The sequence below is a fragment of the Mesoplodon mirus genome (assembly GCF_964341445.2).
Source record: "Mesoplodon mirus genome assembly, chromosome: 2".
Taxonomy (NCBI): Eukaryota; Metazoa; Chordata; class Mammalia; order Artiodactyla; family Ziphiidae; genus Mesoplodon; species Mesoplodon mirus.
The window spans coordinates 25,465,462-25,477,995 of record NC_138977.1 but is presented as its reverse complement, the minus strand read 5'-3'; the positions used below and the strand labels follow the sequence as shown (position 1 = coordinate 25,477,995).

The following is a 12,534-nucleotide window of genomic DNA, read 5'->3' as shown; positions in this document are numbered from 1 at the left end:
AAAGTCTGCAGACACCCCAAAACATACCACCAGACGTGGACCTGCCCACCAGAAAGACAAGATCCAGCCTCATCCACCAGAACACAGGCACTAGTCCCCTCCACCAGGAAGCCTACACAACCCACTAAACCAACCTTAGCCACTGGGGACAGACACCAAAAACAACGGGAACTACGAACCTGCAGCCTGCAAAAAGGAGACCCCAAACACAGTAACATAAGCAAAATGAGAAGACAGAAAAACACACAGCAGGAGAAGGAGCAAGATAAAAACCCACCAGATCTAACAAATGAAGAGGTAATAGGCAGTCTACCTGAAAAAGAATTCAGAATAATGATGGTAAAGATGATCCAAGATTCTATTTCCCAGATCCAAAATCTTGGAAATAGAATAGACAAAATGCAAGAAACAGTTAACAAGGACCTAGAAGAACTAAAGATGAATCAAGCATCAATTAAAAACACAATACATGAAATAAAAAATACTCTAGATGGGATCAATAGCAGAATAACTGAGGCAGAAGAACGGATAAGTGAGGTGGAAGATAAAATAGTGGAAATAACTGCTGCAGAGCAAAATAAAGAAAAAAGAATGAAAAGAACAGAGGACAGTCTCAGAGACCTCTGGGACAACATTAAACGCACCAACATTCGAATTATAGGGGTTCCAGAAGAAGAAGAGAAAAAGAAAGGGACTGAGAAAATATTTGAAGAGATTATAGTTGAAAACTTCCCTAATATGGGAAAGGAAATAGTTAATCAAGTCCAGGAGGCACAGAGAGTCCCATACAGAATAAATCCAAGAAGAAATACGCCAAGACACATATTAATCAAACTGTCAAAAATTAAACACAAAGAAATCATATTAAAAGCAGCAAGGCAAAAACAACAAATAACACACAAGGGAATCCCCATCAGGATAACAGCTGATCTCTCAGCAGAAACTCTACAAGCCAGAAGGGAGTGGCAGGACATAATTAAAGTGATGAAGGAGAAAAACCTGCAACCAAGATTACTCTACCCAGCAAGGATCTCATTCAGATTTGATGGAGAAATTAAAACGTTTACAGACAAGCAAAAGCTGAGAGAGTTCAGCACCACCAAACCAGCTTTACAACAAATGCTAAAGGAACTTCTTTAGGCAAGAAACACAACAGAAGTAAAAGACCTACAATAACGAACCCAAAACAATTAAGAAAATGGGAACAGGAACATACATATCAATAATTACCTTAAATGTAAATGGACTAAATGCTCCCACCAAAAGACACAGAGTGGCTGAATGGATACAAAAACAAGACCCATATATATGCTGTCTACAAGAGACCCACTTCAGACCTAGAGACACATACAGACTGAAAGTAAGGGGATGGAAAAAGATATTCCATGCAAATGGAAACCAAAAGAAAGCTGGAGTAGCAATTCTCATATCAGACAAAATAGACTTTAAAATAAAGACTACTAGAAGAGACAAAGAAGGACACTACATAATGATCAAGGGATCGATCCAAGAAGAAGATATAACAATTGTAAATATTTATGCACCAAACATAGGAGCACCTCAATACATAAGGCAAATACTAACAGCCATAAAAGGAGAAATCGACAGTAACACAATCATAGTAGGGGACTTTAACACCCCACTTTCACCAATGGACAGATCATCCAAAATGAAAATAAATAAGGAAACACAAGCTTTAAATGATACATTAAACAAGATGGACTTAATTGATATTTATAGGACATTCCATCCAAAAACAACAGAATACACATTTTTCTCAAGTGCTCATGGAACATTCTCCAGGATAGATCATATCTTGGGTCACAAATCGAGCCTTGGTAAATTTAAGAAAATTGAAATTGTATCAAGTATCTTTTCCGACCACAATGCTATGAGACTAGATATCAATTACAGGAAAAGATCTGTAAAAAATACAAACACATGGAGGCTAAACAATACACTACTTAATAACGAAGTGATCACTGAAGAAATCAAAGAGGAAATTAAAAAATACCTAGAAACAAATGACAATGGAGACACGACGACCCAAAACCTATGGGATGCAGCAAAAGCAGTTCTAAGAGGGAAGTTTATAGCAATACAATCCCATCTTAAGAAACAGGAAACATCTCGATTAAACAACCTAACCTTGCACCTAAAGCAATTAGAGAAAGAAGAACAAAAACATCCCAAAGTTAGCAGAAGGAAAGAAATCATAAAAATCAGATCAGAAATAAATGAAAAAGAAATGAAGGAAACGATAGCAAAGATCAATAAAACTAAAAGCTGGTTCTTTGAGAAGATAAACAAAATTGACAAACCATTAGCCAGACTCATCAAGAAAAAAAGGGAGAAGACTCAAATCAATAGAATTAGAAATGAAAAAGGAGAAGTAACAACTGACACTGCAGAAATACAAAAGATCATGAGAGATTACTATAAGCAACTCTATGCCAATAAAATGGACAACCTGGAAGAAATGGACAAATTCTTAGAAATGCACAACCTGCCAAGACTGAATCAGGAAGAAATAGAAAATATGAACAGACCAATCACAAGCACTGAAATTGAAACTGTGATAAAAAATCTTCCAACAAACAAAAGCCCAGGACCAGATGGCTTCACAGGCGAATTCTATCAAGCATTTAGAGAAGAGCTAACACCTATCCTTCTGAAACTCTTCCAAAATATAGCAGAGGGAGGAACACTCCCAAACTCATTCTACGAGGCCACCATCACCTTGATACCAAAACCAGACAAGGATGTCACAAAGAAAGAAAACTACAGGCCAATATCACTGATGAACATAGATGCAAAAATCCTCAACAAAATACTAGCAAACAGAATCCAACAGCACATTAAAAGGATCATACACCATGATCAAGTGGGCTTTATTCCAGGAATGCAAGGATTCTTCAATATACGCAAATCAATCAACGTGATACACCATATTAACAAATTGAAGGAGAAAAACCATATGATCATCTCAATAGATGCAGAGAAAGCTTTCGACAAAATTCAACACCCATTTATGATAAAAACCCTGCAGAAAGTAGGCATAGAGGGAACTTTCCTCAACATAATAAAGGCCATATATGACAAACCCACAGCCAGCATCGTCCTCAATGGTGAAAAACTGAAACCATTTCCACTAAGATCAGGAACAAGACAAGGTTGCCCACTCTCACCACTCTTATTCAACCTAGTTTTGGAAGTTTTAGCCACAGCAATCAGAGAAGAAAAGGAAATAAAAGGAATCCAAATCGGAAAAGAAGAAGTAAAGCTGTCACTGTTTGCAGATGACATGATACTATACATAGAGAATCCTAAAGATGCTACCAGAAAACTACTAGAGCTAATCAATGAATTTGGTCAAGTTGCAGGATACAAAATTAATGCACAGAAATCTCTGGCATTCCTATATACTAATGATGAAAAATCTGAAAGTGAAATCAAGGAAACACTCCCATTTACCATTGCAACCAAAAGAATAAAATATCTAGGAATAAACCTACCTAAGGAGACAAAAGACCTGTATGCAGAAAATTATAAGACACTGATGAAAGAAATTAAAGATGATACAAATAGATGGAGAGATGTACCATGTTCTTGGATTGGAAGAATCAACATTGTGAAAATGACTCTACTACCCAAAGCAATCTACAGATTCAATGCAATCCCTATCAAAATACCACTGGCATTTTTCACAGAACTAGAACAAAAAATTTCACAATTTGTATGGAAACACAAAAGACCCCGAATAGCCAAAGCAATCTTGAGAACGAAAAATGGAGCTGGAGGAATCAGGCTCCCTGACTTCAGACTATACTACAAAGCTACAGTAATCAAGACAGTATGGTACTGGCACAAAAACAGAAAGATAGATCAATGGAACAGGATAGAAAGCCCAGAGTTAAACCCACGGACATATGGTCACCTTATCTTTGATAAAGGAGGCAGGAATGTACAGTGGAGAAAGGACAGTCTCTTCAATAAGTGGTGCTGGGAAAACTGGATAGGGACATGTAAAAGTATGAGATTAGATCACTCCCTAACACCATACACAAAAATAAGCTCAAAATGGATTAAAGACCTAAATGTAAGGCCAGACACTATCAAACTCTTAGAGGAAAACATAGGCAGAACACTCTATGACATAAATCACAGCAAGATCCTTTTGGACCCACCTCCTAGAGAAATGGAAATAAAGACAAAAATAAACACATGGGACCTAATGAAACTTAAAAGCTTTTGCACAGCAAAGGAAACCATAAACAAGACCAAAAGACAACCCTCAGAATGGGAGAAAATATTTGCAAATGAAGCAACTGACAAAGGATTAATCTCCAAAATTTATAAGCAGCTCATGCAGCTCAATAACAAAAAAACAAACAACCCAATCCAAAAATGGGCAGAAGACCTAAATAGACATTTCTCCACAGAAGATATACAGACTGCCAACAAACACATGAAAGGATGCTCAACATCTTTACTCATTAGAGAAATGCAAATCAAAACTACAATGAGATATCATCTCACACCAGTCAGAATGGCCATCATCAAAAAATCTAGAAACAATAAATGCTGGAGAGGGTGTGGAAAAAAGGGAACACTCTTGCACTGCTGGTGGGAATGTGAATTGGTACAGCCACTATGGAGAACGGTATGGAGGTTCCTTAAAAATCTACGAATAGAACTACCATATGACCCAGCAATCCCACTACTGGGCATATACCCTGAGAAAACCATAATTCAAAAAGAGACATGTACCAAAATGTTCATAGCAGCCCTATTTACAATAGCCCGGAGATGGAAACAACCTAAGTGTCCATCATCGGATGAATGGATAAAGAAGATGTGGCACATATATACAATGGAATATTACTCAGCCATAAAAAGAAATGAAATTGAGCTATTTGTAATGAGGTGGATAGACCTAGAGTCTGTCATACAGAGTGAAGTAAGTCAGAAAGAGAAAGACAAATACTGTATGCTAACACATATATATGGAATTTAAGAAAAAAAATGTCATGAAGAACATAGGGGTAAGACAGGAATAAAGACACAGACCTACTAGAGAATGGACTTGAGGATATGGGGAGGGGGAAGGGTAAGCTGTGACAAAGTGAAAGAGCGGCATGGACATATATACACTACCAAACGTAAGGTAGATAGCTAGTGGGAAGCAGCCGCATAGCACAGGGAGATCAGCTCGGTGCTTTGTGACCGCCTGGAGGGGTGGGATAGGGAGGGTGGGAGGGAGACGCAAAAGGGAGGGGATATGGAAACATATGTATATGTATAACTGATTAAATTTGTTATAAGGCAAAAAATTAAAATAAATAAATAAATAAATAAATAAATAAATAAAAAAAAAAAAAAAAAAAGAAACACTGATAATAAAATTTTACAATTATTGGGAATTCTCAGGCAGTCCAGTGGTTGGGACTCCTCGCTTTCACTGCCAAGGGCCCGGGTTCAATCCCTGGTCAGAGAACTAGGATTCCACAAGCCATGCAGTGCAGCTAAGGAAAATTTTTTTAATTAAAAAAAATTACAATAAAAAAAAAAAAAAAAGAATGGATAAACAAGGCCCTACTGTATAGCACAGGGAACTATACCCAATCTCTTGGGATAAACCATAATGGAAAAGAGGATTAAAAAAGAATGTATTTATGGATATAACTGAGTCACTTTGCTGTACAGCAGAGATTGCCACAGCATTGTAAACCAACTACACTTCAGTTAAAAAAAGAATCATTCTGCTGCTGTTGTCAGGAAATTTGTAAAATTTCATCTCCCAGTTGACACTTCATTTTCTATTGTTTACTTGTTTAAAATGAATAATAACTCTTGAATAATCTTCCTAGAGTCTCATATTTGTCAAGAAAGGCAAAGTCAGAATTCTTCTGAGAACTGAAAAACCACCCCAAAACAATGATCTCTGGTTGGTAATGTAGTTTAAGTCTCTCAGTTTCCACAGACATATGTTTGGCAATGAACTGTTATGTAACAAGCAACTCTGCCCTTTAATAAGAGATGATGTCACTATAAAGAAATCAAGTAAAAGATCTTCATTTTTGAACATTTAGAGATTGGGCACAAAGCATTTGCTATACTCCAACAAAGAGAAATTCCAAGATTCATAGCTAACATAAAAGCACCCATTCTTTCTGAATGTCACTGTTCTTTGGGGCATTTGTTAAACTGTCCATTTCATTAACTTTTTTCCAGAAAATAAAACAATCATGATTATTGTACAATTTTCATGGCATTTATCTGGGTGAATACCTCCAAAAAGAATACACATATAAAGGTAGTACTTTTTTATGAGGGAAGGTCACTCAGCCCTCCCACAAGTAAGCATCTTATTCCTGCCTAGTGCCTTGACTGAAAACTCACCGTGATCCACAAGCTTACATATAAAACAAAAAAATGTACACAGTCATACCTTGCCCAACTGATCCTTTTTGCCAAAGCCAGTGGCAGCTGCAATGCTCCCTGCTCCTTCCACTGTCTTCTGTGCTACTGCAGTCACCCCTGTCACCACTGCCTCTCCAACATTTGTCACTTGCTCTTTGGTCTTCTCAGCCACTGGAATAAATCAAGAATGACAGATTAAGGGATGATGATGATGGACCGATCGCCACTTAAAATAATTTCATTTCCACTACACATCAACTTCTAAAGGCCTATATTTGCACACGTAGATAGCTAAAGAGTAAGAAGAAATAAAAGCTACCGAGATTTCTAAGTGAGCGTGGCTTAGCCAAACATATCAATAGAATCTTTGCTAAGATAGTCTGTTGTAATCATGCAGATATTAAGAGGTGTTGCAAGCTTAATGATCACAAATTTAGAACCATAAGCAATTTCAGTTTGGTTTACTTTTTATTAAGGAAAGTTTACAGAAAGCAATGCTTACAGGGGCAGTTGTATCGAACTTAGCATGAAATTTATTTCTTTATTTCAATTTCAATGCCAATTCTTTGATCTCACTCAGCATGTTTGTTTCATCACACCTTCTGAGTCACAGAACACATATGCGCTCTCACACGTTACCATCGGAAATAAACAATAGAGTAAGGGAAGATTATGAAGGAACTTTGATCCTTTTATGAAACATCACATAGTTGAAACAGAAGGGGTTTTAGTGATGAGATTGATTTTCAACCATTTTAATGGGAACAAAAGAGGTAAAGTATGAAAATGAAATGGTTTGTTGAGCACACTTACAATTTCTTTTCATTAAAAAAATATAATATGGTGATTCAGTAGGTTTTTAAAAATTAGTTAAAATTTTAAGAGGGTATAAACAGTTTGGGATTAGACTTAGAAGAGATTTAATCTCACATCAAAAATCCTTTAAGACTATATCTGATATAACTGTTGATTTAATCTTTCTATATTACCTCCATACAAATATCAAATAAAGGAAGTTGCAATTAAAAAGTTTGTTTCAATTAAATGAAGAGTTTTATGAAAAAGAGGTAAAAGATGAGATTCTGCACTGTTAAACAATTTCAAGGTCAACAGAGAAACTAAACAACCCTTCACCTAAACTTTATAACATATATACTCATAAAGACTGGGTCTTGCATTCTTACCTATATCTATGTAATGTTTGCCTTCTTTTCTGAGGAATCCAATGAGTTGCACTATGTTAGCTGTTAAGTGTTATGTGCTAGTCACATGATTATTGTACAGATTTCATGTCACCAGTTGGGAGAGGCCAGTGATTAAACAGTAATCGTGTGGACAAAACAACTGGGTTTTGAAAACACTATGTAGGTCAAGGAAGCTGAAGAGGTCTGTAAGGACAGAGTCTCACTCCTCAGTCTAGGCAATGTGGGGAAGCAGAAGTGACCCTCGAGTCTAAAACCAGGAAGGGTTCACAACAGGTGATACGGTTGATGCCTGCTAACTAGTCATGGCTATTCTCAATGCAAAGTTCAGTTTAAATGCCGGTGAAAAGCTGTACTGGAAATCTCATGTTTTTAAACATTTACAGAATGTTGATGCTTTAAAAATAGTGAATTATGAGCTTTAAGTTTTCATTTTTTTCTTTTCTAAGAACATGAATAGAAAATTTTACTTGAAAATGAACATTTCTTGTTACAAAATCTCAAAGACAAATATAAATTTTGATCTTTTTACAGATTCGTTTTTCTGCCAGCCACGAAAGTTTATTTTTATAATTCTAGATTTACATACATATACACTTTTTAATGCACATAAACTGCACAGCAAAATGCACTTTGTACTTCATTATAATTTTATTAGATTTTACCACTGTAAGAATAAGTAAATCAGTTACGTTACAAAATGGCAGAGTTTACATATAGCAATGATAGGCACATTTTAAAAGATTTCTGTAGGACTTGATTTATCTAGTGGATGATTCACTGACCTCGAACTCCTTTGTTAAAACCCACCTCAAATGTCAACCTCCATGTTAAAAACCTCTCCCCCCAACAAATGTCCTTGTTCCTCCTCCTGTGATCCCATAAAATTTTAGGTATATCTTTATTACTGAACTGCTGTTTTTCACCTAAGTGTTCCTTGCCCACTATGTCTCTCCACCTCCAGCATACATATACGTGCGTGCATGTACACATACACACACACACACATATGAACCCCAAAACCCATGTTTACATTTTGTCATTCCGGAGAAGACTCAAAAATTCTGACTTTGTCAACAGTTATCCTTGCAGCGCATCTCCACAGCCTCCATTAGATGGTAGTATTAGTTGTATTCTTTTTTTTTTTTTTTTTTTGGCGGTACGCGGACCTCTCACTGTTGTGGCCTCTCCCATTGTGGAGCACAGGCTCCGGACACGCAGGCTCAGTGGCCATGGCTCATGGGCCCAGCTGCTCCGTGGCATGTGGGATCTTCCCGGACCAGGGCACTAACCCGTGTCCCCTGAATCGGCAGGCAGACTCTCAACCACTGCGCCACCAGGGAAGCCCCTAGTTGTATTCTTTAATTTTTACCACAGGCTCTGAACCTTGAAACGTGCTTATCTGCTTTCTCAACCACATGGTTTCTCCTTCAACTATTAAAATGGAAAGCTGTTACTCTACATAGGCTCCCTTCATACAGCATAGTCTACAACTGTCTGAGATCCATTTCTTATAAAAATCATACTTCATAACATCCCATCTACAGAAGGTCCCTTGAGGGCAGTTTATATATATCTTGGATTGCAACAGAGAAAATGTAAGCTTGTTTTTTTTATTTCATGATTAACTTAATTTTTTTAACATCTTTATTGGAGTATAATTGCTTTACAATGTTGTGTTAGTTTCTGCTGTATAACAAAGTGAATCAGCTGTACATATATCACCATATCTCCTCCTTCTTGCGTCTCCCTCCCACCCTCCCTATCCCACCCCTCTAGGTGGTCACAAAGCACAGAGCTGATCTCCCTGTGCTATGCAGCTGTTTCCCACTAGTGATCTATTTTACATTTGCTAGTGTATATATGTCAATGCTACTCTCTCACTTCGTCCTAGCTTACCCTTCCCCCTCCCCATGTCCTCAAGTCCATTCTCTACATCTGCGTCTTTATTCCTGTCCTGCCCCTAGGTTCTTCAGAACCATTTATTCTTTTTAGATTCCATATATACCTGTTAGCATACAGTATTTGTTTTTCTCTTTCTGACTTACTTCACCCTGTATGACAGACTCTAGGTCCATCCACCTCACTACAAATAACTCAGTTTTGTTTCTTTTATGGCTGAGTAATAGTCCATTGTATATATGTCCCACATCTTCTTTATCCATTCATCTGTCAATGACACTTAGGTTACTTCCATGTCCTAGCTATTGTAAATAGTGCTGTAATGAACACTGTGGTACATGACTCTTTTTGAATTATGGTTTTCTCAGGGTATATGCCCAGTAGTGGGATTGCTGGGTCACATGGTAGTTCTATTTTTAGTTTTTTAACTAACCTCCATACTGTTCTCCATAGTGGCTGTATCTGTTTACATTCCCACCAACAGAGCAAGAGGGTTCCCTTTTCTCCACACGCTCTCCAGCATTTATTGTTTGTAGATTTTTTGATGATGGCCATTCTGACTGGTGTGAGGGGACACCTCATTGTAGTTTTGATTTGCATTTCTCTAATGATTAGTGATGTTGAGCACCCTTTCATGTGTTTGTTGGCAATCTGTATAACTTCTTTGGAGAAATGTCTATTTAGGTCTTCTGCCCATTTTTGGATTGGGTTGCTTTTTTGATATTGAGCTGCATGAGCTGCTTGTGTATTTTGGAGATTAATCCTTTGTCAGTTGCTTCACTTGAAAATATTTTCTCCCATTATGAGGGTTGTCTTTTTGTCTTGTTTACGGTTTCCTTTGCTGTGCAAAAGCTTTTAAGTTTCATTAGGTCCCATTTTTATTTTTGTTTTATTTTCATTTCTCCAGGCGGTGGGTCACAAAGGATCTTGCTGTAATTTATGTCATAGTGTGTTCTGCCTATGTTTTCCCCTAAGAATTTTATAGTGTCTGGCCTTACATTTAGGTCTTTAATCCATTTTGAGCTTATTTTTGTGTATGGTGTTAGGGAGTGTTGTAATTTCCTTCTTTTACATGTAGCTGTCCAGTTTTCCCAGCACCACTTATTGAAGAGGCTGTATTTTCTCCATTGTATATTCTTGCCTCCTTTATCAAGAATAAGGTGACCATATGTGTGTGGGTTTATCTCTGGGTTTTCTATCTTGTTCCATTGATCTATATTTCTTTTTTGTGCCAGTACCATAGTGTCTTGATTACTGTAGCTTTGTAGTATAGTCAGAAGTCCAGGAGCCTGATTCCTCCAGCTCCATTTTTCTTTCTCAAGACTGTTTTGGCTATTTGGTGTCTTTTGTGTTTCCATACAAATTGTGAAATTTTTTGTTCTAGTTCTGTGAAAAATGCCATTGGTAGTTTGATAGGGATTGCACTGAATCTGTAGATTGCTTTGGGTAGTACAGTCATTTTCAAAATGTTGATTCTTCCAATCCAAGAACATGGTATATGTCTCCATCTGTTTGAATCATTAATTTCTTTCATCAGTGTCTTATAGTTTTCTGCATACAGGTCTTTTGTCTCCTTAGGTAGGTTTAATCCTAGGTATTTTGTTCTTTTTGTTGCAATGGTAAATGGGAGTGTTTCCTTAATATCTCTTTCAGATTATTTGTCGTTAATATATAGGAATGCAAGAGATTTGTGTGCATTAATTTTGTTTCCCGCTACTTTAGCCTCCATGTGTTTGTATTTTCTAGTTTTTTTCCTGTAATTGATATCTAGTCTCCTAGCATTGTGGTCAGAAAAGATACTTGATATGATTTCAATTTTCTTAAATTTACCAAGGCTTGATTTGTTACCCAAGATATCATCTATCCTGGAGAATGTTCCATGAGTGCTTGAGAAGAAAATGTATTCTGCTGTTTTTGGATGGAATGTCCTATAAATATCAATTAAGTCCATCTTGTTTAATGTGTCATTTAAAGCTTGTGTTTCCTTCTTTCTTTTCATTTTGATCTGTTCATTGGTGAGAGTGGGGTGTTAAAGTCCCCTACTATGATTGTGTTACTGTCGATTCCCCCTTTTATGGCTGTTAGCATTTGCCTTACGTATTGAGGTGCTCCTACGTTGGGTGCATAAATATTTACAACTGTTATATCTTCTTCTTGGATTGATCCCTTGATCATTATGTAGTGTCCTTCTTGGTCTCTTGTAATAGTCTTAATTTAAAGTCTATTTTGTATGATATGAGAATTGCTTCTCCAGCTTTCTTTTGATTTTGCATGGAATATCTTTTTCCATCCCCTCACTTTCAGTCTGTATGTGTCCCTAGGTCTGAAGTGGGTCTCTTGTAGACAGCATATGTATGGGTCTTGTTTTTGTATCCATTCAGCCAGTCTATGTCTTTTTGTTGGAGCATTTAATCCATTTACATGTAAGGTAGTTTTCAATATGTATGTTCCTATTACCATTTTCTTATAGTTTTGGGTTTGTTATTGTAGGTCTTTTCCTTCTCTTGTGTTTCTTTTTTTTTTTTTTTTTTTTTTTTTATGGTACGCGGGCCTCTCACTGTTGTGGCCTCTCCCGTTGCGCAGCACCGTCTCCGGACGCGCAGGCTCAGCGGCCATGGCTCACAGGCCCAGCCGCTCCGCAGCATGCGGGATCCTCCCGGACCAGGGCACAAACCCGTGTCCCCTGCATCGGCAGGCGGATTCTCAACCACTGCGCCACCAGGGAAGCCCCTCTTGTGTTTCTTGCCTAGAGAAGTTCCTTTAGCATTTGTTGTAAAGCTGGTTTGGTGGTGCTGAATTCTCTTAGCTTTTCCTTGTCCATAAAATTTTAATATCTCTGTTGAATCTGAATGATATTCTTGCTGGGTAGAGTAATCTTGGTTGTAGGTTTTTCCCTTTCATCACTTAAATATGTTCTGCCACTCCCTTCTGGCTTGCAGAGTTTCTGATGAAACATCAGCTGTTAACCTTATGGGGAGTCCCTTGTATGTTATTTGTTGCTTTTCCC

The 12,534-nt window shown here is 37.4% G+C and overlaps 1 protein-coding gene across 2 annotated transcripts in view; it reads right to left on the bottom strand.

Annotated features, from left to right (window-relative positions):
- SNCA (synuclein alpha) overlaps window positions 1-12,534 on the bottom strand; it is a 135,218-nt gene that overhangs the window by 108,828 nt on the left and 13,856 nt on the right. For both annotated transcript variants that reach the window (XM_082610972.1, XM_082610973.1), the window contains exon 4: window positions 6,452-6,594. In XM_082610972.1, the coding sequence (XP_082467098.1) occupies window positions 6,452-6,594 (143 nt within the window). The remainder of the gene's footprint in view (window positions 1-6,451; window positions 6,595-12,534) is intronic.